Source organism: Physeter macrocephalus, chromosome 15 (genome assembly GCF_002837175.3).
Source record: "Physeter macrocephalus isolate SW-GA chromosome 15, ASM283717v5, whole genome shotgun sequence".
NCBI lineage: Eukaryota > Metazoa > Chordata > Mammalia > Artiodactyla > Physeteridae > Physeter > Physeter macrocephalus.
Window position 1 is genome coordinate 7,114,728 of NC_041228.1, and position 21,817 is coordinate 7,136,544.

The following is a 21,817-nucleotide window of genomic DNA, read 5'->3' on the forward strand; positions in this document are numbered from 1 at the left end:
CAGTGCAAGAGGGTTCCCTTTTCTCCACACCCTCTCCAGCATTTATTGTTTCTAGATTTTTTGCTGACGGCCATTCTGACCGGTGTGAGATGATATCTCATTGTAGTTTTGATTTGCAGTTCTCTAATGATTAGTGGTGTTGAGCATCCTTTCATGTGTTTGTTGGCAATCTGTACATCTTCTTTGGAGAAATGACTCTTAGAGGAAAACATAGGCAGAGCACTCTATGACATAAATGATAGCAAGATCCTTTTTGAGCCACCTCCTAGAGAAATGGAAATAAAAACAAAAATAAACAAATGGGACCTAATGAAACTTAAAAGCTTTTGCACAGCAAAGGATACCATAAACAAGACCGAAAGACAACCCTCAGAATGGGAGAAAATAGTTGCAAATGAAGCAACTGACAAAGGATTAATCTCCAAAATTTATAAGCAGCTCATGCAGCTCAATATCAAAAAACAAACAACCCAATCCAAAAATGGGCAGAAGACCTAAATAGACATGTCAAAGCCATTCTTAACCCCCAGCTGTTACAAAACAGGAAGCAGGCTGGATTCGGCCCGCGGGCCATAGGTTGCCGACCCCTGCTCTACCCCATCTCGGTATTGCGGCTCCTTTTCAGGCGCTCAGGTCACAAACTTCGAGTCACTCCCGGCTGTCTTGCTCACACCCTGCAGATGGTCCTCCAGCGAATCCTGTGTGTTCTCGCCTCGACGTGATCCAGAATTCTGCCCCTTCTGGGCGTCCTCACGGCTTGGCCGCTGGCCCCTCTTGCCTCTGTTCTTGCAGTAGCATCCCAGCTGCTTCTCCTGCTTCTTCTGCCCTGTCCCCACAGTCCGTCCTGCTGCACGCGTCTCAGAGTAACTGCCAAAATCCTAACTGTGATCTCTCTGACCCCCTCACCCCGCCCCCATCTCTGGCCTCGTCTGCGCTGCTCTCTCCTGACTCTCACCTCTCCAGACGGATCGGTCTCCTCCCTGCTCTGCAGGTCTGCCAGGTACATGCCCATCTCAGGGTACTTGCCCTCCCCCTGCCTGGTGTGCTCTCCCCGCCAGATGCCTGAATGGATACTTCGTTCATGGCCTTCAGGTCCCACTCGAGAGTCCTTCTCTCAGGAAGGCCTTCTCTGGCTACACTGTGTGTTTGAAATCTCAGCATTCCACCAGATCATCCCAAATCCCCTCATGTTTATGTTTTTCTTTTGGCTTATCTTTCTCTAGTGTACTGTATAGTTTTCTTGTTTGTCTTTTTTTTTTTTGTCTCTAGTACTGGAACTCTCCCACTGACTTCATACTTTCTTCCATGTTTCTTACTGTTTCTTCTTAGAGCTATCTTTCTCTAATGTGCAATATATATATATTTTCATGATATTCTGTGTCTTCCACTAGACTGTAAGCTCCTCAAGCGGTGATTTTTGACTTACTCTATTGGTTTTGTTTTGTATCCCCAGCACCTAACAGTGCCTGACTTGTAGTAGGTGCTCAATAAATTTTTGTTGATTGAATGAGTGAAGGAAAATGTAAAGTGCCTTACATAAAGTGGATGGGATGTAGGAGCACTCAGAAAGTGCCAGTTCTTTTCTGCATCTCATCTCCCAGATAGTTCTAGCAAATCAAATGCTTGTGAGTTAGAAATCTTAAAATACGGTAGAGGAACTCACTGTTAAATGAATCTTCTTGGGTATCTTTTTTTTTTTTTTTTTTTTTTGCAGTACGCGGGCCTCTCACTGCTGTGGCCTCTCCCGTTGCGGAGCACAGGCTCCGGACACGCAGGCTCAGTGGCCATGGCTCACGGGCCCAGCCATTCCGCGGCATGTGGGATCTTCCCGGACTGGGGCACAAACCCGTGTCCCCTGCATCGGCAGGCGGACTCTCAACCACTGCGCCACCAGGGAAGCCCTTGGGTATCTTTTAATGAAGTAGAAAGGAGTTGAGTAATTAGCCTCTCCTTTACCTGCTTGCGAATCTAATTTTTCACTTGTATTGGCTTCTTTAAAGAGATCTATTCCTGTTTATTCATTCCTGTTTCCCAGAGGAGCTCATTACTGTGTCTTAGAAGAGATAGGCCAGAATGGGTGAAGGTTTCTGTTAGAAAGGTTTGCCAGCTGATATGTACGAAGAGAGATACTGAGCTATAAAGGGCCCGATTAAACCCTTTGCGTGTATGCCAGTGGGTGCAGGAATTTAATGCAGAGGTCATGCTGGTAACACATCTCCCCGCTTTTGACTTTAAAGCGGGTCTAGACACGTGACGTGTGGTCTAGAGTTTTATACCTGATTCTGCCCACCCAGAGCAGAGGGGGGAGGTTAAATGGTGCAGTGCCTTTAGGTTACCTAATCAAACAAGAATTCTCTAATCATGGAATAAAAAGCTCTTTGAAGTTCAGTGCTAATTCCTTTGCGTCCCCTCCTTCTCCCAATCCAACCTGCCCTCATACACTGGAGATAAGAAGTTTTCTGGTAAAATTTACAAAGAGGAGTTAGCCAAGCTTCAAGCACTCTTGTGTGTGTAGTAACTGGACAAGTGGAGAGCTGAATGTGGAAATTAGGTCTGAGTGGAGGAAGTACCACTTTTTCCCTTGCTTCTTCGATTTATAATAAGAGATCCCATGGCTACACATTGAAACATTCTAGGAGAGGTAAGTATGGAGTTTTTTAATCTCCTCTTTCCTCTGAAAAACACAGTCACTCTAGCATAGAGTAGCTGCATTTATCCATAGTCTTTTTACTTCTATAAACATACACTCTAGAACCAAGAAGTCAAAAGAAAATGGTACCTGAGCAGCCAGATGGTTGATCTTACCAGGTTCATTTACGAGGCTTCAGTGAGACTGCTCTCGTCCCTTTAGCCTTCCTCCAGCTTACTCCTGGACAAAAGGTCGAGGGTCAGGGGTGGGAGTGGGGCAACAGCAGTGAACACAGTAGGTTTCCGTGGCTTATCTTCACGGGCTGGTGTCTGGGTGATGGGCAGGAGAGGGGAGGGCTGACTTTAGGACCCAGGAGTCCCAGTTTCTGTGTGCACCCTGTCTGGGGCCACCTGAAGCTCTTTCTCTGAGGTTTTTATAAACCATAAGAATATATTAACGCATATATGTGGAATCTAGAAAAATGGTCCCGATGAACCTATTTGCCGGGCAGGAATAGAGAGGCGGATGTAGAAAACAGACATGTGGACGCAGTGGGGGAAGGGGAGGGTGGGACGAATTGGGAGATTAGGATTGACATAAATACACGACCATGTGTAAAACGGATAGCTAGTGGGAAGCTGCTGTAGAGCACAGGGAGCTCAGCTCAGTGCTCTGTGATGGCCTAGAGGGGTGGGATGGGGTGGGGGGAGGTCCAAGAGGGAGGGGATATATGTATAGACATATAGCTGATTCACTTCGTTGCACAGCAGAAACTAACACAACATTGTAAAGCAAAAATACTCCAATTAAAAAAAAAAGAATAACTGAGCTCATACTATAAAATGAACTGTACAGCTTACTGAACAGTTAGCTTAGACTAATACACAGATTAACTGTTGAATAAGGCTTGGTTACCTACAACCTCACCTGGGTAGAGGGGTCTCAGCTGCAAATATCTGGCACAGAGACTCTAATTTAATCCTGTTCTGGTGCCTTGCTCTTTCCTGGTCTTTTATCGAGCTCTGCCTTCTGTTTCTTTCTCTGTCTAATGCTGATCCATTCCTCCTTGTATGAAAACTGATGTACTAATTACAGAGAATCATCCATCTCTAAGCTGCTTCAAGTTCAGCTGTTAAAGTGCAGAGACTTCTTAAACTGCCTGTTTATCGCTGTAGCTATTTCTGTTCTGAGTTGCCATCGCACAAATTACTGCAGATGCCAGAACTGCGAAGATGTGTGCTTTGCAAAATGCCTGTTATGCTTCCTGCAGGGTGCTTTTCTCACGTTAGGCGGCAGACCCGTGTGTACCAGGCCATGTAGAGAGGCAGTACGGCAGAGGGAGTAAAACCTTGGGCTCACAGGGGCAGTGCCAGGTCGGAACCACTTCCTGTCTGAATGACCTTGAACAGGTGCTCTGTCATCCCTATTTGTAACGTGGGGGTGATGAAGTTTCCTGTGTATGAGGATGTATTAGTTTCCTATGGCTGCTGTAACAAACTACCACAAGTTTAGTGGCTTCAAACAACACAGATGTATTATGTGACAGCTCTGGAGGTCAGAAGTCTAAAATCAAGCTGTCAGCAGGGCTGCATTTCTTCTGGAGGCCCCAGGGGAGAATCTGTTTCTTTAACCTCTCTGGCTTCTAGAGGCTGCCTATAGCCTTTGGCTTATGAGCACCCGCTTCATAGCTCTCACCCCTCCACCCCCCTCTGTTTCTTTCATCACATCTCCTCTCGGACTCTGAACCCCCTGCCTCTCTCTTATAAGGACCCTTGCGATTTCATTGGGCCCACCTGGATAATCCAGGCTCATCTCCTATCTCAAGATCTTTAACTTGAGCACATCTGCAAAATCCCTTTTGCATATAACGTAATGTTTACAAGTCCTGGGGTTTAGGACCTGGGTATTTTGGGGGGAGGGCATTATCAGCTTACCGCAGCGGGGTTCTGGGGAGCTTTATTGGGTTCACATTGGGTGTGGGTTCATTCTGTGTGGTGTACGTATACCTGCTCCGTTAGGGATCGGTATTCTCATGTTCCCAGCCACTCGACACAGTGTACAAATGGATATTTGTGGTGATTAATCTACATCATCTGTGTCATTTAGGAAAGATCAAATTACTCTTCTCTCAAATATTCCTTCTTTAGGAAGGCACAGTACAAGAGTTAATATTTAAAGAGCGAATATCAGTGTTGAAAAGGGTAAAGGCAGTTTTCTGAAAAATTTGCTTATGCAAAATACCACCTTTTTCAGTAAGACTGGATAAACAGTCATAAGAAGGCATTTTCACTTTTATGCCTCCAGATATTACCAGTAATAGTTCATATTTATGCAGATTTCTTTCTTTAAATATTTTAGTGTTCCTTCAAGTTTGAGGTACACATGAAGTTTGATTTGGCAGGAGTTATTTAATTTAGCAGCTATTCCAAACATGTTGCCTTAAAACAGAAGTTTTCCATCACTGTCTTTCTTTGGTTTCTGATGGAATTCAAATGCCAGAAGACAAGGGGACAGTTTGATTTTCTTCTGACGGTTTAAGATTTTTCTGCCATTCCATTCGGCCCTGGTTTTATATAGAGCTCTATTTAAAGAAACTAAGCAGCTGGAACCATCCTCGGGGAAACTCATCAAGCAGACGAGGGTGCAGTAGCAAACAAAGGAAGCCAGCAGGTGGTGTGTGTTACCCTTTTTTTTAAGTATTTTTTTCCAGTTTTATTGAAATATAGCTCATATATAATGTATTAGCTTAAGGTGTACAACATAATGATTTGATATATGTATATATTGTGAAGTGACTACCACAATAAGTTTAGTTAACATCCATCACCTAGTTAAAATTTCTTTCTTGTGATGATTAAGTATGTTTTAATTTTATTGAATATATTTGACATACAACATTAGGTAAATGTAAGGTGTATAACATGTTGCTTTGATGCATTTATATATTGTATCGATAACATGGTTGCCATTGCAGTGATATTTATCTCATTACATAGCTGTAGTATAGTATTGTTGGCTATATTCATTATACTGTGTGTTAGATCACTATGGTGGTACTTCCCTGGCGGTCCAGCGGTTAAGACTGCGCTTCCACTGCAGTGGGTGTGGGTTCGATCCCTGGCCAGGGAACTAAGATCCCACATGCCGTGTGGTGCAGCGAAAAAGTAAAAAAAAAAAAAAAAAAAAAAAAGCATCACTATGGCATATGTACTACTTGTTGCAAGTTTGTACCCTTAAATAACATCAGTTTTTATCCCTCCCTCCTTCTCTCCCTCATCCCCATTAACCAGTATTTTACTCTTTGCTTTTGATTTTTTAGTTTCCACGTATAGGTGATATCATACAGTACTTGTTTTTCTCTGTCTGACTTATCTCACTTAGCGTCATGTGCTCAAGGTCCATCCATATTGTTGGAAATGGAGGATATTGTCCTCTCTCATGGCCAGATAATATTCCAGTGTGTGTGTGTGTGTGTGTGTGTGTGTGTGTGTGTGTGTGCGCACGCCCATGTGTTTTATCCATTCACCTGTTGACGGGCATTTACGTTGTTTCCATATCTTGCCTGTTGTGAGTAATGCTGCAGTAAACGTGGGAATGCATGTATCTCCTTGAAATCCTATTTTCATTTCCTTTGGGTATATACTAGTAGTGGAATTGCTGGATCCTACGGTAGATCAGTTTCTAATTTTCTGAGAAACCCCATATTATTGTCCATTGTGGTTGGACCAGTTTACATTCCCGACAACAGTGCATGTGTTCCCTTTTCACCACATCCTCGCCAGGGTGCTGTGCATTTTCTAAGTGCTGGTCACGAGGCTGTGGGCTTTGTGTATCCTGGAGTGAGCCCCACACGGCTGCCAGCAGGTGAGGATGACTATCTTTATTTTTAGGAGCGGAGCCCGTGTCCTCTACTCAGGCGAATCTCCTGCTTGAGCACAGGGGCCTCAGCAGGGCGGGTGCTCCACTGCCCCCCGCCACCCTGGCCCCGTGCTCTGGCACATTCACCTTTCCTTCCAGAGCAGAAGGAAATTTAGTAGGAAGGGCAGTCCTAACCCTCCCAGGGGTGGGGGCACCTCTCGATGTCTAACCCAAGGCAGAATAACAGGAACTTCTGTTCTTTTTCTCCCCCATCCCACTTCCAAATCCTGTCTCCGCTCCCTGGCAGGACAAGCTGAGTAGATTTCTGCCTGAGACCTGAGTCAAGGGCTGAGCTCAGGATTGCCTGCCTCCAGTCCCTGGACTTTTTCTGGTGGCACCTGATTTAGCCAGCATCCCAGTGCCAGGTGCAGCCAGTGTCCACAGGCCAGAGATCAGCTTTGTTCCATCAGCCACTTGGCCAGGAAGTACTGGCTGAAGAGCTCAAGTTAGAGCAACAGACTCCTCCCGGAGGAAACTTGAAAGCGGAGATTCTGCAAAGATGGTACCTCACCTATTGAGGGATGAACAGAAGTAGTGGAGGTGACATTTCTACCCCCCGATCTCCCATCTTTGAACGGGAGTTGCACCATCACGCATTTTGAGGAAAATAGGAGCCGCTGGTGAAACACTGTGTTTCCAGAACGAGCAGCAGTGCCCGCAGGGGACATCTCTAGCAAGCCCAGCACTCGGAAAGGTGCCTGACGGGAGGCACAGGTGCAGAGATTGCCGATTGTGTCTTTTTTCTTACCACCTGCAGCAGCAGCCAGGGTCATGCACACACTGCCGTGCAGTCCTCAAACTTTATCCTTGAACTACCCGTCACACCTTTTCTTTCCTGAACTAATGTGCTGCCAGTTCCCGAGCCCCTTCTGGGGAAGGTAGCCTGACTGTTTTGTTCTTGTATTGTTGTTGCTTTCACCTTTCTAAAGTATCACACACATACCAAAAATGCATAATTGGTAAGTGTTCCACTCAGGGGATTATCACAAAGGAAGCACACCGTGTAACCGCATCCTAGCGTGAGGCACGAACATTGCCAGCCCCTCAGGAGCCCTCCTCACCCATCTCCCCAGCTGTTCCCCTTCACTGCTCCTCAAGGTAGCTGCTACCCGGACTTCTAACACCGGAGGGTGATCTGTCCTGTCTTTGAACTTCATATAAACTGATTCCTATAAACGTGCTCTTCTGTGTCTGGCTTTTTCCTTGGCACGTTAAATTTGTAAGGTTCATCTGGGTGGTTGTGATTTTGACATTTAACATCTGGGCCTCTGCATCAAATAAGAATTTCATCAGTAACTGAGATTCTAAACTCTGTAGTTTGTAATGAGGAAGACTTTGTACCTTCAATTAGCTTTTCTCATTGTGCCAGTGTTTTTGCAGTAAGCTTGGAGTGCTGCCCTCAGAAGAGTGTTTCTCCAGAGAGTGGTATGACTCTGCTTTCTTTTGTTCTCCTTACTGGCGAGAATTAGCTCAGAATGACTTCTGACTGTTTAGAAAGGTTCAATCCTGACTCAGAAGACAAGAAACGACCACCCTGAGATGATTCATCAAATTAGGCCACTGTCTTTTCTGTGCAAAGAGGAGGGGCAGAGATGCCTCAGTCAGTGTACAGCTAGTCAAGGCTGGGCGGTGTTTTAAAAGACAGTGGACTCTTTTGAGCTTCAGGTTTGGGAACCACTGATAGCACTTTATTGTTCCACGTTGAAAGACCCGTCTTCCGGACTGCGGGCAATAGCAGATGGGATCCAACATCCCAGCCTTTCAGAGACGGGTGATAATTTACCAGAAATGCTTTTCTGTTACGCAGAAAACATTAAAACCGCAGTCACGAAAATCTAACCCCTTCCTACAGGTATGCCCACAATTCTACAAATGAATTATTCTTTAAAAATTGTTTTTCAACCTTTATTCCTGTTCAGATGGAATGATTACGTAGTTGTGATTAAAGGATAAATATCATTCTTTTAGCTTTAAAACTACTATTAGTTTTTGTTGCTGTAGAGTCCATGGATAATACATTTAAGAGGTGTATAATGTTCCATTAAGAAGGTGATCCATGAGTTACATAACCATTCTCTTATTTTGGGGCAATGTATTGTTTTCTTTTTTCCTCCCGTTATTACAGCTTATGTTGCAGGGAATGCTTTCTTGCATTAATTAATTAATGCAAGAATTAATTCCTTAGGACATACTTCCAGGAGCAGGGTGGCTCTTTCGTTTTGGTGGTTTGAATCATGCATTGCACAGCCAGCTTACTTTTCAAAAACACTGTGCCAGAAACATGACAGTGTTCTCACTGAACTCTTACATTTTTGCATGATATTAAACATGTTCCGTTTCTTAGTTTAATGGATATCAGATCTTACCATTTTGTTATACTTTTTAGGGATTTGATAATCATGAAGTCAATCAGGTGAATTAGAGGATTCGCTGGATTACATGAGTGACGTGCGTGAGGAATTTGTAACATTGATGGGTTCATAGCGCTGTGTGCAGGTGTTTGCTGCCATTGGACTTCTTTTGATTAATTAAGTCGGATTTAATCCTCTCTTGAGTGCATTGTTTGTTCATGTCCTTTTTTATGTCTTTGCCTTGAGGGGTCTTGGCGTTTTATATTCATGCACCCACTGATTCATTCAACAGCTGCATTTGCTGGGACTCTTGATTGCCATCGTCAGGAAGTCATTTGAGGTCACTGAAACAGAAAAGGGGCATTTATTATATCCTCCAGAGACTTGCGATCCTTGCGTTTTCCGTTGCTTCTTCACAGGACTGTCCTCACCTCACCTCCTCTTCTTGTGGCTGGGCCCCGTCAACCTCCCACCTTAGCGTGCCCGTCGCTTCCCCACAGAGGCCTTCCCTGATGGCTCAGCCCCGTGGCCACACCCTGTCCCGGCCTCCTCGTCCTCCGCTGCCCTGTCCATCTCCTCCATAGCCCACTGTGACTTGTCGTGGTTTATTCGCCTCTTGTCCGTATAGGCCGTGAGCCCCATGAGGGCAAGGGCTCCGCTGTCCGCTCGCTGCCGTGCTTAGGGGTCCGGCCTGGTCCCCACATACAGCGGCCCCTCAGGGAGTGCTTGCTGAGTGGATGTCTTCGTCACTCGCCTTTGCTCCTCTCTGCCTCCTTGTTCTGATGTTCTGTCTCTGCCTCCCTTTGCAGACTGGTTTGTGTTCTTATTTCATCCACAGATTGAAAATATAATGACCAATAGCCTCAGAGTTACATGCTTCGGGTCCCGACAGTTCAGATTCCTGGCTCAGCTTGGGTCACTGGTCCACAGCGGTCCCATCACCTGTGGCTGGGGGTGCAGGGATGGTGGGCAGGGCCATGTACAAGGCTCTGGTGTGCCCTGTGTGATGGTGGTGACGGTGGGGAGGGAGAGGGCACGTGGCTGAGCAGACGTCCTGCTGGGACGGCCCTGTAACTTGCTGCTAGCCTCATGGCTGGCATGCTCTCGCTGCCGGGCACAAGGATGCGGAGTGAGAAGTCTACTGTCCCTGTCCCCAAAGTACCTGCAACCCACCGAGGGCGCCGGATGGACCAACCGGAGATGAACTGGTGAGCCACTTGGAATTAGGCACTTTGGATACAGCAGCGGGTAGTACGAACAACAACCAAAGCAGAAGCTAAACACCCCACTGTCATGAAGCTAAATGAGAAACAAGATAAATCAATAAAATAGGGGGTATATTACAATTGCGATATGAAAAAATATCTTAAATATTGAGAAAATTGAGATATGAAAATGTGAAACGGTTCAATTTCAGTATGAAAATGTTACAAGATGAGGGATGTCACAAATGAATCAGTAAAGGAAGATGGGGATGGTCATGGAAGGGAAACCAACCAGCAGAGCATGGAAGGAAGGGCACCCCAGGCCCCAGAACAGCAAGTGCAAAGGCCCGGAGGTGGCGTGAGTGTGCTATGTCCCTGGGGTGGAGAGAGGGGGGCGAGGGTCACGGCTGAGCACAGGAGGTAACGGGGCGGGTCCCACCAGCCATTGCCAGGTGGTCACGGCTTGCTGTGGGTGGAGACAAGGCCAGAGCAGCTGCGGGGGGCAGGATGCGAAAGGCCTTCTGTGAACTCTTTGATATTATAAGTTACTCACACGTTCTCATTTTCCTCTCCCTGTTTGTATTCTTTCTATTTGAAGGAATATTATCTCAGGCTGACTTAATCGGACCTATCCTTGGATTGTCCTCTAGAGTGTCAGGGAGGTCACAGCGCTAGGATTTGAGGGGTCACCTGCACGCACCCTCAGCCTCTTCTCTCAGGGGACCACTTTTCGGGTGCGTGCCACCCGGAGTCTGAGCCCATCCTGGCAGCAGGCAGAGGTTGCCTCTCCACTTTTCTAGTGGGGACACGCTGAGCAGCAGGGAGGAATGCGCCCCGGGCCTCACAGGTGAGCTGGCCAGGGCTGCAGGAGAGCGCCCCTCCCCTGCCACACTGGTGCTTCCTGGGGCCGGCGTCCTGCGGGACCAGGCTTTACGCGTGTGGTTCACGTGTGCCCCTTCCTGTTGGGAATTCTTTGTTCCCTTTGGGGAAATCGTGCCATGTCCTTATTAGCTGAGAGGATTCTGATGTAGCTGAGTCAGAGCTCTGGGGTCCAGATCAGGCTCTGCCACCGACTGCTTCACAACCTGGCAAGTTGCTCAGCTTCTTGCTCCTAGTTCCTCATCCATAAGAGAGGTGCCCTGCCTTGCCTCCCTGGGTTCTGGGGAGCACGAGGAGATCAGACACGCCACGTCCTGGCACAGCTGCTGATGGCCAGCAGCTCGGTAGGTAGAGCTAGGCGGGCACGTTGTGCGCAAAATGAATTAAGTTTTTAAAAAAGTCCACCTCATTTTTCCTTTGTCATCATTCCTTTCTTTTCCTGGGCTGCTCTGTGACTCACATCCTATACAGTCATTTGCTGTGCACCTACCAGCCCTTTTGAGGTCACTCTAACCTCGGGTAAATACTACGTTTTCTAGACAGTTCTCCCTGTGATTCTCAGGAGTATCTTTTTTTTTTTTTTTTTTTAAATGTTGGGGGTAGGAGTTTATTAATTAATTTATTTATTTTTGCTGTGTTGGGTCTTCGTTTCTCTGCGAGGGCTTTCTCCAGCTGCGGTGAGCGGGGGGCCACTCTTCATCGCGGTGCGCGGGCCCCTCACTATTGTGGCCTCTCTTGTTGCGGAACACAGGCTCCAGACGCGCAGGCTCAGTAGTGGTGGCTCACGGGCCTAGTTGCTCCGCGGCATGTGGGATCCTCCCAGACCAGGGCTCGAACCCGTGTCCCCTTCATTGGCAGGCAGATTCCCAACCACTGCGCCACCAGGGAAGCCCCCTCTCAGGAGTATCTTGATAGAAAACAATCTGATAGTCTCAAATCATTACATTTTTATGTTTAGTCATGCATCTATATTGCATTATTTTAATTAGGCAGCAAAAGATTATGTCAAGCGCTCTCCCAGCCTGTTCGGTGGCGGGGCGTCAGTGGTCGCTGAAAACATTTGTAATATTTATTGCCTGCGCTCTGACGCCTCATAAGCGATGGCTTTTAAGAGCTGCCTTCTTTCCTTGTCTCTGGCGAGCCCTGGGAGTATATTCATAAAAGGTTCCCTGTGGACCTCAAACGAGGTGATGCCATTTTTTCATTTCAGGCACTAATCATTTTTAGCTTAATCTCCTACTCTTTGATCCAAGTGTATTGGTAGTGAGTGAAAATATTTATCAACGTGGAGAATGGGTTTATCAGCTTTCCTCCCCGCGTGGTGCCGGTGGGGAACCTAGACACCATTCTGCTCAGGCTGCCTGGCACAGTCATGATGTATTTAGGTGAGTCACACACCAGTGGGGAAGTATGGGTGTTCGAGTTTATACAGGAGGTGTGTAGCCACGCACAGATAGCCCTTCTGTTTGAAAAAGATGGTCCTGTGTTCAAGGGAAGGTGTTAACTGTGCTCGAATTTTGACTTTTCTGCCTTACACATGAAAAAGTTTTCCTCATACTTTGGACTTGCAGAATTAGTAGAATCTAGAGTTTGGGGGTCCGTCGCCTGGAATGATAGGTACAGTTGCAGTATTAACATGTTTATATTATTGTTTCCCTTTTGCCTCTGCTATTGAGAGCATTAGTCAAGGAAGATGTACAAAGTTTCCTTTTTGCTTCTTGCCCAGCTCAGTTTAGTAGAATGCACAGAATATGTTCAGTGTGTGCCGGGCGCTCAGGCACCAGGAGTGCCAGGATGACTAAGACACGGTTCCTGCCGATGGGAGGCCAATGGCAGGTCATGACCGTGCTGCAGGGCCAGGGCATGGACAGAGTGTGTGACAGGGTGTGGGGGAGCTGCAGGGGGCTGGCTCTCAGCCCGCTTATACCAGAGGTGTTGTTCAACTGGAGTTTTGAGTTAAAGTGAAGAATGACCGCATGCCAAGAGACAGTGCATCTCAGGCATGGAAGATGTTCGCAGAGGCTCAGGGTTCTTAGACGGCAAAGGCAAAACAGGAAGTCAGAGAGAGGGATCAGGAGGGGAGAGTTACTTTGATTTTGGGTGCCTTCTGTGCCATGCTTTGGAACTTCAACTTTGATCTGCATTTGGAGTCATTGGTGGGCTGTGCAGCGTGGGCTGTGCAGCGTGGGCTGTGGACGAGTTTGTGTGTTAGATCAAGGGTGGAGGATGGGGCGCCAGGCTGGACGGAGGATGGATGGGGGGGCAGTGGGTGGGTGAGAGATGGATGGGAGGGTCGCCTGAAAGAAAGGAAACCAATTTATTTGAGCAGGGGCTTTTGCCGTTGTCCAGGAAAGAAATGAGGAGGGCCTAAACCAGTGTGGAGGTTTCAGAAACAGAGAGAAATAGAAGAATACTGGGAGTTGAAATCAGGTGCTTAAAAAAATAAGGTGAGTGAAGTTGGGGTCACGGAGATGTTGAGGGAAGGCTACTGGGTCTCTGACTTGGGCGATCAGGAGGGTGATAAACTAGGAAAGCTGGAGGTGGAACCCATATGATGGGTGAGGCAAAAGAGTCCAAATTAGGACATTTGGGACAGCTAAGCCGTAGTCCAGCAGATAGTTGAATACTCAAATCTCAAGTTTAGGGAAGGGTAGAAGGTGTAAAATTATGAGTAGAAGATGTAGATTTTGACCTCAGAGGTTCACATGCAAGGATGCTTGTAGAAGGAGAGGAGTGGGGGTGTGGGCCGGAGCACTCTGGGACCTCAGTGTATAAAAGCTGTAGTTGGGAGTGTTTCCAGGATACACAGAACGAACAGAGAGGCGCGGAGAGGCAGTAGTGACGTGGCGTCAGAGGAGCAGAGGGTTTCCCAAGCATGGCCTGTTTGCAGAGCCACGTGCGGTAGAGTCCTGTCAAGTACGGGCTGAAGTCCGCCATTGGCTTGGCGTCGTGGAGGCCCCTGGCTACCTTGGCGAGACAGCTTTTGGGGCGAGCTGGTGTCATCTGCCGGTTTGGGGTGGGCTCAGGAGTGGATAGAAAAGGAGCATGGAGGCTGCAGAGGCGGACAGCTTTTTCACCCCGCTCGTCTGGGAAGGAAAGGTGTGAGAGGTTCCCGGAGGGAGCCAGTGTTTCTGTGGACCACGTGCGGTGACCGTGGTCACTGCTGCCCCCGGAGGCTTAGAGCCATTAGAGGCCGCGTGGTGAACGTGGCTGCTGTGAGAAGTAGGCCATATTTTTATTTGGTTGCATATTTGTATTATTGCAAGTTGAGGTTTTATTTTTGCTCCTCTGGGGTAAAAAATGTAGCCTGCCCCATATATCCATTGATTTAACATGTGGGCTTGTTTATCACATTACTGAATGTTTATAAATTGCTGAAACATGAATCCTCTCAAAAGACCCACGTCTCACACTTCTCTGTCGTTTTCTCTCTAGCCTCTCCTGAAATCTGCCTTTCTCACTCCTACGAGTTCCAAACCGCAGATCTCTTCCCTTGCTGAAGGGCATTCTGCAGGTGCTGTTGGCTCTCGGGATGGCGTCCACACTCCTCGGGAGACACTGAGGCCCCTGGCGTCCGGGCCCCCAGCCTCCCCTGGGCTAGACGGAGCGTGCTGCCTTGCGGCTGTGCACTTCCTTGCCAGATCCCCTTGAGGTTCCGGACACCCCGACGGCACGGGGCATCTTGTGCCTTCGTGCACGCTCCACTCACACGCAGGGGCTGTGGGCCCGACGGCGCTCACCTTCCTCTCCCTCCTTTGCAGGGAAGCAGTTCAAGTGCACGGTGTGTGAGTACACGGCAGCGCAGAAGCCGCAGCTGCTGCGGCACATGGAGCAGCACGCCTCCTTCAAGGTAAGGGGGCTCCGCGCCGGGCGGGTATTCAGGTTGCAAGCGCGCCGCTCTTGAAAATAAAGACGGAGGGAGCCTCCTTTCGTTGTTTTGGAGCGTCCCCTTCCCTTCTGGGCCTGCTCAGCCAGTGCACGTGGAGTCTGGGGCGTGGCTCGGCTGACTGCGTGCCCTCTCCCTCTGCAAGTGTAGCGCTTCTCTGTACTTTGGGGACCAAGTCCAGGAACAGAGTGTAAGAGGACGCAGACTAGAGAAAGGCACCCTCTCACCGTAAAAAACTGGAGTGATTTAGAGCAAAGAGTACGTGCTTTAAGGACAAGTGTGTGATGTCAGATCCTGGATTGTCTCAGGTGAACCCCTGATACGGCAGGTGTGATGATGCCCGGTTGGCAGGCGCTTGGAAGAGCTGGAAATGGCGCTCATGTGCCCGCCACGGTGCCAGCGTGTAACAGGGGCTCGGGGGACCGTGGCTTTCCTTATTCTTTTAATACCTCCAGTTGACGTTTCTTTCATGTAGATGGTAATATCCCCTCGGCCACTGTTTATGGTGCGGTTATTGACAGCGAGAACTCTGGTCCAGTGAATCTGTTTAATAAAAAATTCTGCTCAGCACTCAGCAACTTGACCCTTAAAATCGATGCTGTTGCTGCTGGCACATGCATGTGAGGGTGGGAACACGATGCTCTGAGATGTTTGTTGAAATCATGTCCACTGCTAGGTCCCAGAGGGCGGTAGGCAGAACGTGGAAGGACCCTGGGCCGCCACACTCAGAGGTGCATTTATATTGATTGAGCATCTACCGTGTCCCTGCACTGTGCCAGGAGCTTCACCCCCCTCAACTCTGATCTGATATCCACACAGTAGATATCATTGCCCGGAGTGGACCACTGAACAACCTGCATCTCACATAAGTTAAGTGACCCCCACGAATCTTTCCTCGAGGCCCATATCCACGGGCTTCGGTCGCCGTTATAATAGTGGCCAGCCTATGCCGTCTGTCACCCCTTCTGAGGTACGAGGACCCTCCCTGATGACAAGCTCATCTGATGCTCAGAACAGCCTTGGGATGAAGTCACATGAAGCCTCATGATCTCTCCTCTTGTAGTTAAGAAACCAGGTGGCTCGGGGGGGATGAGGGCTCACGTGCTTTGACTATCCAGGAGGTGAGGGAGTGAGAACTGGGGCTCTGCCTCCGAGTCGTAGGCCTGAGCGTCTCTCACCAGATCTGCTCAGTCCCGCGTTGACGGCAGGAAGGGGGCAGTTGGGGAACCTGAGGCTGCTGTGCCTGTCGCTTCTGTAGCTGCTTTCAGGTCTGCACTGAACACGAGTTTCTCAAGTGAGACCCATGTGTCACCCAGCAGGAGTGCAAAATGTCTCAACTGGGATGTTCCATCTTCGCATACTTTGCACGTAATTAAAATGAAAAGCTTAATGTCGCGTTCCACCTCTCATAGATGTGTTTCTTTGGGGGACTCTGGATTTTCTTAGACTAGCGCAATTGTAGGACTAGAGGATGCAGAGTTAGGGCAACTCTCACTTTATAGATGAGGGATGTAGACCCCGGGAGGTTGATTTCTGTCCTCGCTGTTTCAGAATCGGAGCTAGACTTCTCACTCATTCCTCAGTTTCCGTGTGGAGCGTCTTCCCTTCCTAAGCAGACGCAGCAGACGGTCTCTCTGCCCTGAAGTCCTCGTTGACTTGCTCCTCAGATTTGTGGAATCTTCGGCTTGTGTGCAGAAGTGCATTTGGGGGTGACTTGACTGAAGGTGTCCCTCTCGCGTGTGGTTCTCAGCTTTTTCCCGCCATCACATGGTTGTACTCCGTGGCCTCGGGAGCCCAACCGAGCTGGGCCCTGGGTCATGGCCGGTTTCCTACGGGCTCTCTGTGGATGTAGGGTCCCCCCCGCGGAGCGGGGCCCCAGCTGCGGATGAGATTCAGCCTGAATGAGAACCGCTAATTCAGTCCTGGGCTGCTCCCTTCCTCCAGGTCAGGATGCTCTTCTTGTACACGTGCGTGTAAGTCGTGCTTCTCAGTTAACTGGGGCTGATGAGGCAAAATGAAATTGATTCCTGCTAGCCACCCTCATCCTAACTGTAATTGCCCTTTCCCTTTCCTCTCTGTCCACCCCGTAGTAGTTTTCCATTACTGTTGTGATAAATTGCTCCCGCTTTGTAACTTAAGCAACACAAGTTTATTGTCTTATAGTTCTGTGGTTCAGAATTCCAGCACAGGTCACACTGAGCTAACATGCAGGTGACATGTTCTTTCTGGAGGCTCTAAGAGAAAATCCATTTCCTTGCTCTTCTCTGGCTCCTACAGGCCGTCCGCACTCCTCGGCTCGTGGCCCCTTCGGCTGTCTTCAGAGCCAGGTGAGCATTCCTCATCTCTCTCCTCCTCATCTCTCTCCTCCTCTGACTCTCCTCTTCTGCTGTCCTCTTCCAGTTTGAACGGACCCTGTGATTACAGCGCACCCACTTGGATAACCCAGGACAATGTCCTTATCTTAAAGTCAGAGGATCAATAACCTTAATTCTAGCTGTAGTCTTAATTCCTTTTTGCCACATAAGGGTCCAGGGATTAGGATGTGGTCATCTTTGGGGAGGGCATTTTTCTGCCCACTGCATTCCCCCACTCTTTTTTCTTCCTTTCACATCTATCTGTGTGGTAGAAATTTTTCATCCATATCAGAAAGTATGTAGTATGCATCTCCTACATTCCCTTTTCCTACCCACAGCAAACATTATGAAGAAATCAAGCGTCACTGTTTTACTGATCCGAGATGAGACTTCAACATCTTGGGCAAATACTGCTAATCCATTGCAGTTGGCTTGCTAGAGGAAACCAGTTTGCCTTTCCAGATCTGGATGTGTAATTTTCAATATATAATTTGTGTCAGGGAACACTGTAATAAAGGCAAACTCCTGTATTGCCTTTTAAAATTACATGGTGTCATTCATGTATTTATTTTAAGAATGAAATTAAAATGTATTCACTAAATAAGATTTGGAAAATGCTTTTTGGTTCTTTTTCTTGGGGGAATTTTTGGATATATTTTTAGACATGGTTGAGGTCACACTGTAAATGAGCATTTTTTTTTGATGGAGATTAAAATGTCAGCTTTATCAGTGATGAAGCTCTACTGGAGAATGTGGCTTAGATGAGTGGCCAGATGGCTTGCTAAGAATACTTCACTTCTTGAGTTAGAATAACCTCACAGTCAAAGGCCGGACGGGGGCACCTACATACTTTAGGCATTATAAATATTGCCTTTTTTCTTTATCCTCATTTCATAGGCCTTTTTTCATTTTATGAAAATACGTTTATTAACTACTTTTAACGGCTGCATAAGGATGAGTATCATAGTTTAATTGAACATTCCCCTCATAATTGGACAGTTTGGTCGTTTCCAGTTCTTGCTGTTATAAATAACCCTACAGTGGACATCATACCAAAAGCGTTTCTATGTCACCCTAAAATCCAAAGACTATGAAACACTGGGCAAAGCCCACCAAACCACTGAGGGTTCACAGACAGTGAAGGTGTTATATGTGCTTCTTGCAGCTGTAAATAAAATGCATTCCCTAGGGTGGGGCTGACACAATCGACCTTAAAGATGTGCCAGAGAAGATGCTCGGACGAGAGGAACCAGTGCTGAGCCAGGAGTCTCTAAACAGAAACAGGCTTATTCCCTTGGCCCAGCTGTTCAGCTCTCTGCTTCTTGCACATAAACAAGCCGCATGCCATTCTATAAGCAATGTGATCACCAGGCAGACTCACTTGTGGAGTTTTCTCCATTAGGCTCATATGAACCCATAACTCTGCTGATAGAAATGTTCTCAATCATAGGGCTGGTGGATTCTGTGCCAGTCTCCTCACACATCAATAATAAAAAGTGGCTTTATTTAATTTAAAAACATTTTGAAATAATTTTAGACTCACAAAAAGTCTCGGAGTTCCTGTGCACCTAGCACCCACCTTCCCTTGGTGATAACATCTTTAGCTATAGCATATTGTCAAAATTAGGAAATGGACTTTGCGACACTACTATTAACTAAACTATAGATCTTATTTGGATTTTACCAGTCTTATCTATTGTTTTTAAATTTAGAAACTATTTTTAAAAGTAGTTTTAGGGGAATTCCCTGGCGGTCCAGTGGTTAGGACTTGGCGCTTTCACTGTCAGAGGTCCGGGTTCAATCACTGGTTGGGGAGCTAAGATCCCACAAGTCATGCGGCACAGCCGAAAAAAAACAAACAAACAAAACTAGTTTTAGGTTCATAGCAAAATTGGGAGGAAAATATAGAGACTTCCTATATATCACCTGGCTCCACTCCCCCTCCACATACAGCCTCCCCCATTTTCAACATCCCCACCAGTGTGGTACATTTGTTACAACTGATGAACCTATATTGATATATCATAATCACCTGAAGCCCATAGTTAATATTTGGGTTCACTCTTGGTGCTGTACATTCTGCGGGTTTGGACAAATGTATAATGACATGTATCCCCAATTACAGTATCATACAGAATAGTTATACTGCCCCCAAGATCCTCTGTGCTCTGCCTGTTAATCCCTCTCTTCCCACTGCCTCCTGACAACTTCTGATCTTTCTGTTGTCTCCATAGTTTTGCCTTTCCCAGAATGTCATATAGTAGGAATTGTACAGTATGTAGCCCTTTTAGATTGGCTTCTTTCACTTAGTAATTGCATTTAAGGTTCCTCCATGTCTTTTCATGGCTTGATAGCTCATTTCTTTTTAACACTGAATAATATTCCATTGTCTGGATGGACCACAGTTTATGCATTTATCTACTAAAGGACATCTTAGTTGCTTCTAAGTTTTGGCAATTATGAATAAGGCTGCCGTAAATATCCATTTGCAGGTTTCTGTGTGGTCATACGTTCTCAGCTCCTTTGGGTAAATACCAAGGAGTGCGATGGCGATATTTTATGGTAAGAGTATGTTTAGTTTTGTAAGAAACCCCCAAACTCTCTTCCAAAGTGACCATGCCATTTGTACCACGGTAGCGGTGCCATTTGGAAGTTCATTGAGATTCTGTTTGGCGCTTGAAAATTTCTGAGAGCAATGAGATCTTGTAGAAAAACACAGGCTTTTAGAACAAGGCAGACTCAGGTTTAGAACTAGACAGACTGTGCCGCTTACAGGCTGTGTTATTTAACTTCTTTATACAGTTTTATTGTTTGTAAAATGTTGATGGCAATATCTGTCTCCTGGTATTGAAGATATTAAAGGCAATATCACTTTTATGAGAAGTGGATCTGGTACATGGTAGATGATCAATAAATGTTGGCTCTTTTTCCCCTCCCCTGTCTCTTAAAAATGACTCCAGTACCTAAAAGAACCAAAGCAAGGATTATAAACCAGTCTAGTCATGCTTTCAATTTATGTTTGTAAATCACTCATTCTAAATATTTTCCAGGTGTTGTGTTTTCCTTATATATATTTTTAGATGTTGGTGTTATTTTACTTTTGTTGTTGCATATGGCTTTGGAGTTAGGCAGATAAGGATCAAAATGTTAATGCCACTACTTACTAACTAGCTGACCTTTGGGGATTTTGATCCTTTGCCTTTTTGGGCCACTGTCTCCTTATTTGAAAATTGGGAACAATGATACCATTATTTCAAGGGCTACATTAAGAAGGAGAGGTTGATTTGAGGGAGCAGATTAGAAGGAATGTGCCCCCATTGCTTTGGACAGACCTGGACGATCAGCCCTGTGCAGGCCAGCTCCAGGGAGGAGGTGCTGGGAGGGCCTCAGGCTTGCTCTCTTGGTAACGACAGCTGGGGGGCTTTCTTTTTAATGGGAGCAGCTCTGGCCTCCTGCCACCCTTCCCATCAGATTAGTTCTTCTCTTTCAGTAAACCTGGAGGCCAGCCCAGCATCCTTGACTATGCCACATTCCCATGTGGTTCTGAGGCAGAGGCTCCACAAATCATAATCTGCCAGCCACTGCACTGGGTTTTGAACTGTGTGAAGGAAAGGTCCTATCTGAGTTTTTATATAAAGTGTGTTCTTGTAAATAGCATATAGCTGGATCTTGTTGTTGCCTGTATGTGTGTGTGTGTGTGTGTGTGTGTGTGTGTGTCCACATGTGTTCATGTGCCCGCACACAACCAGTCTGACAATCACTGCTCTTTAATTGGAGTGCTTAGTCCATTTACATTTAATGTAATTTTTGGCATTTTGTAAAGATAAAATACAGTGTGTGTGTGTGTGTGTGTGTGTGTGTGTGTGTGTGTGTGTGTGTGTCCACATGTGTTCATGTGCCCGCACACAACCAGTCTGACAATCACTGCTCTTTAATTGGAGTGCTTAGTCCATTTACATTTAATGTAATTTTTGGCATTTCTCACTTGGAAAGTGTGGTCTTGGTGTTTATTTTCTCTGTCATGTCAGTTCTTTGATCCTCTCTTCTCCTCTTCTGGCTTCTTTTGGGTGAATCAGATATTTTTTAGTATTCCATTTGACTTTTTCCCCTGAGAGAAGAGATTTTCTTTTTCAGGTAAATTTTAAATTTTAGAACAGTTGTAGAATTACAGAAAAATTGTTATGGTAATATGGAGAGTTTCCATATTCCACATACCCAGTTTCTCCTGTTGTTAGCATCTAACATTTACAATAGTACATTTGCTACAGCTAATGAACCAATATTAATACATCATTAACTAAAGTCCATATTTTATTAAGATTTCCTTAGATTTTACCTAATGTCCTTTTCCTGTTCTAGGATCCAGTTTAGTCATGATGTCTTTTTAGGCTGCTTTTGGATCTGACAGTTTCTCAGACTTTCTCTGTTTTTGATGACCTTGGCAGTTTTGAGGAGTACTGATGAGGTATTTTATAGTATAGCCCTCAATTAGGATTTGTTTGCTTTTGTATTTTTAAATAAATTTATTTATTTTATTTATTTATTTTTGGCTGCGTTGGGTCTTCGTTGCTGCACACGGGCTTTCTCTAGTTGCA

At 46.4% G+C, this 21,817-nt stretch overlaps 1 protein-coding gene and 1 long non-coding RNA gene across 36 annotated transcripts in view; both read left to right on the forward strand.

The window, feature by feature from the left end:
• The window catches only part of ZFAT (zinc finger and AT-hook domain containing), a 264,652-nt gene that overhangs the window by 187,345 nt on the left and 55,490 nt on the right, over positions 1-21,817 (forward strand). For 32 of the 35 annotated variants that reach the window (XR_008619456.1, XR_008619457.1, XR_003683319.2 and 29 more), the window contains one exon: positions 14,744-14,832. The exons of 2 other annotated variants lie outside the window; for them this stretch is intronic. Coding sequence is in view for 30 of the 33 variants with exons in the window: in XM_055091063.1 (XP_054947038.1) it covers positions 14,744-14,832 (89 nt within the window). In the remaining 3 variants the exon portion in view is untranslated. Of the gene's footprint in view, positions 1-14,743; positions 14,833-15,690; positions 15,875-21,817 lie in introns of those variants that run through there. One more of the 35 variants, XM_028500275.2, reaches the window with a different exon arrangement.
• LOC114487847 (uncharacterized) lies at positions 16,778-17,654 on the forward strand. The gene is made up of 3 exons (XR_003683325.1): positions 16,778-16,812; positions 17,146-17,195; positions 17,561-17,654. It is a non-coding gene; the product is annotated as an uncharacterized lncRNA (long non-coding RNA).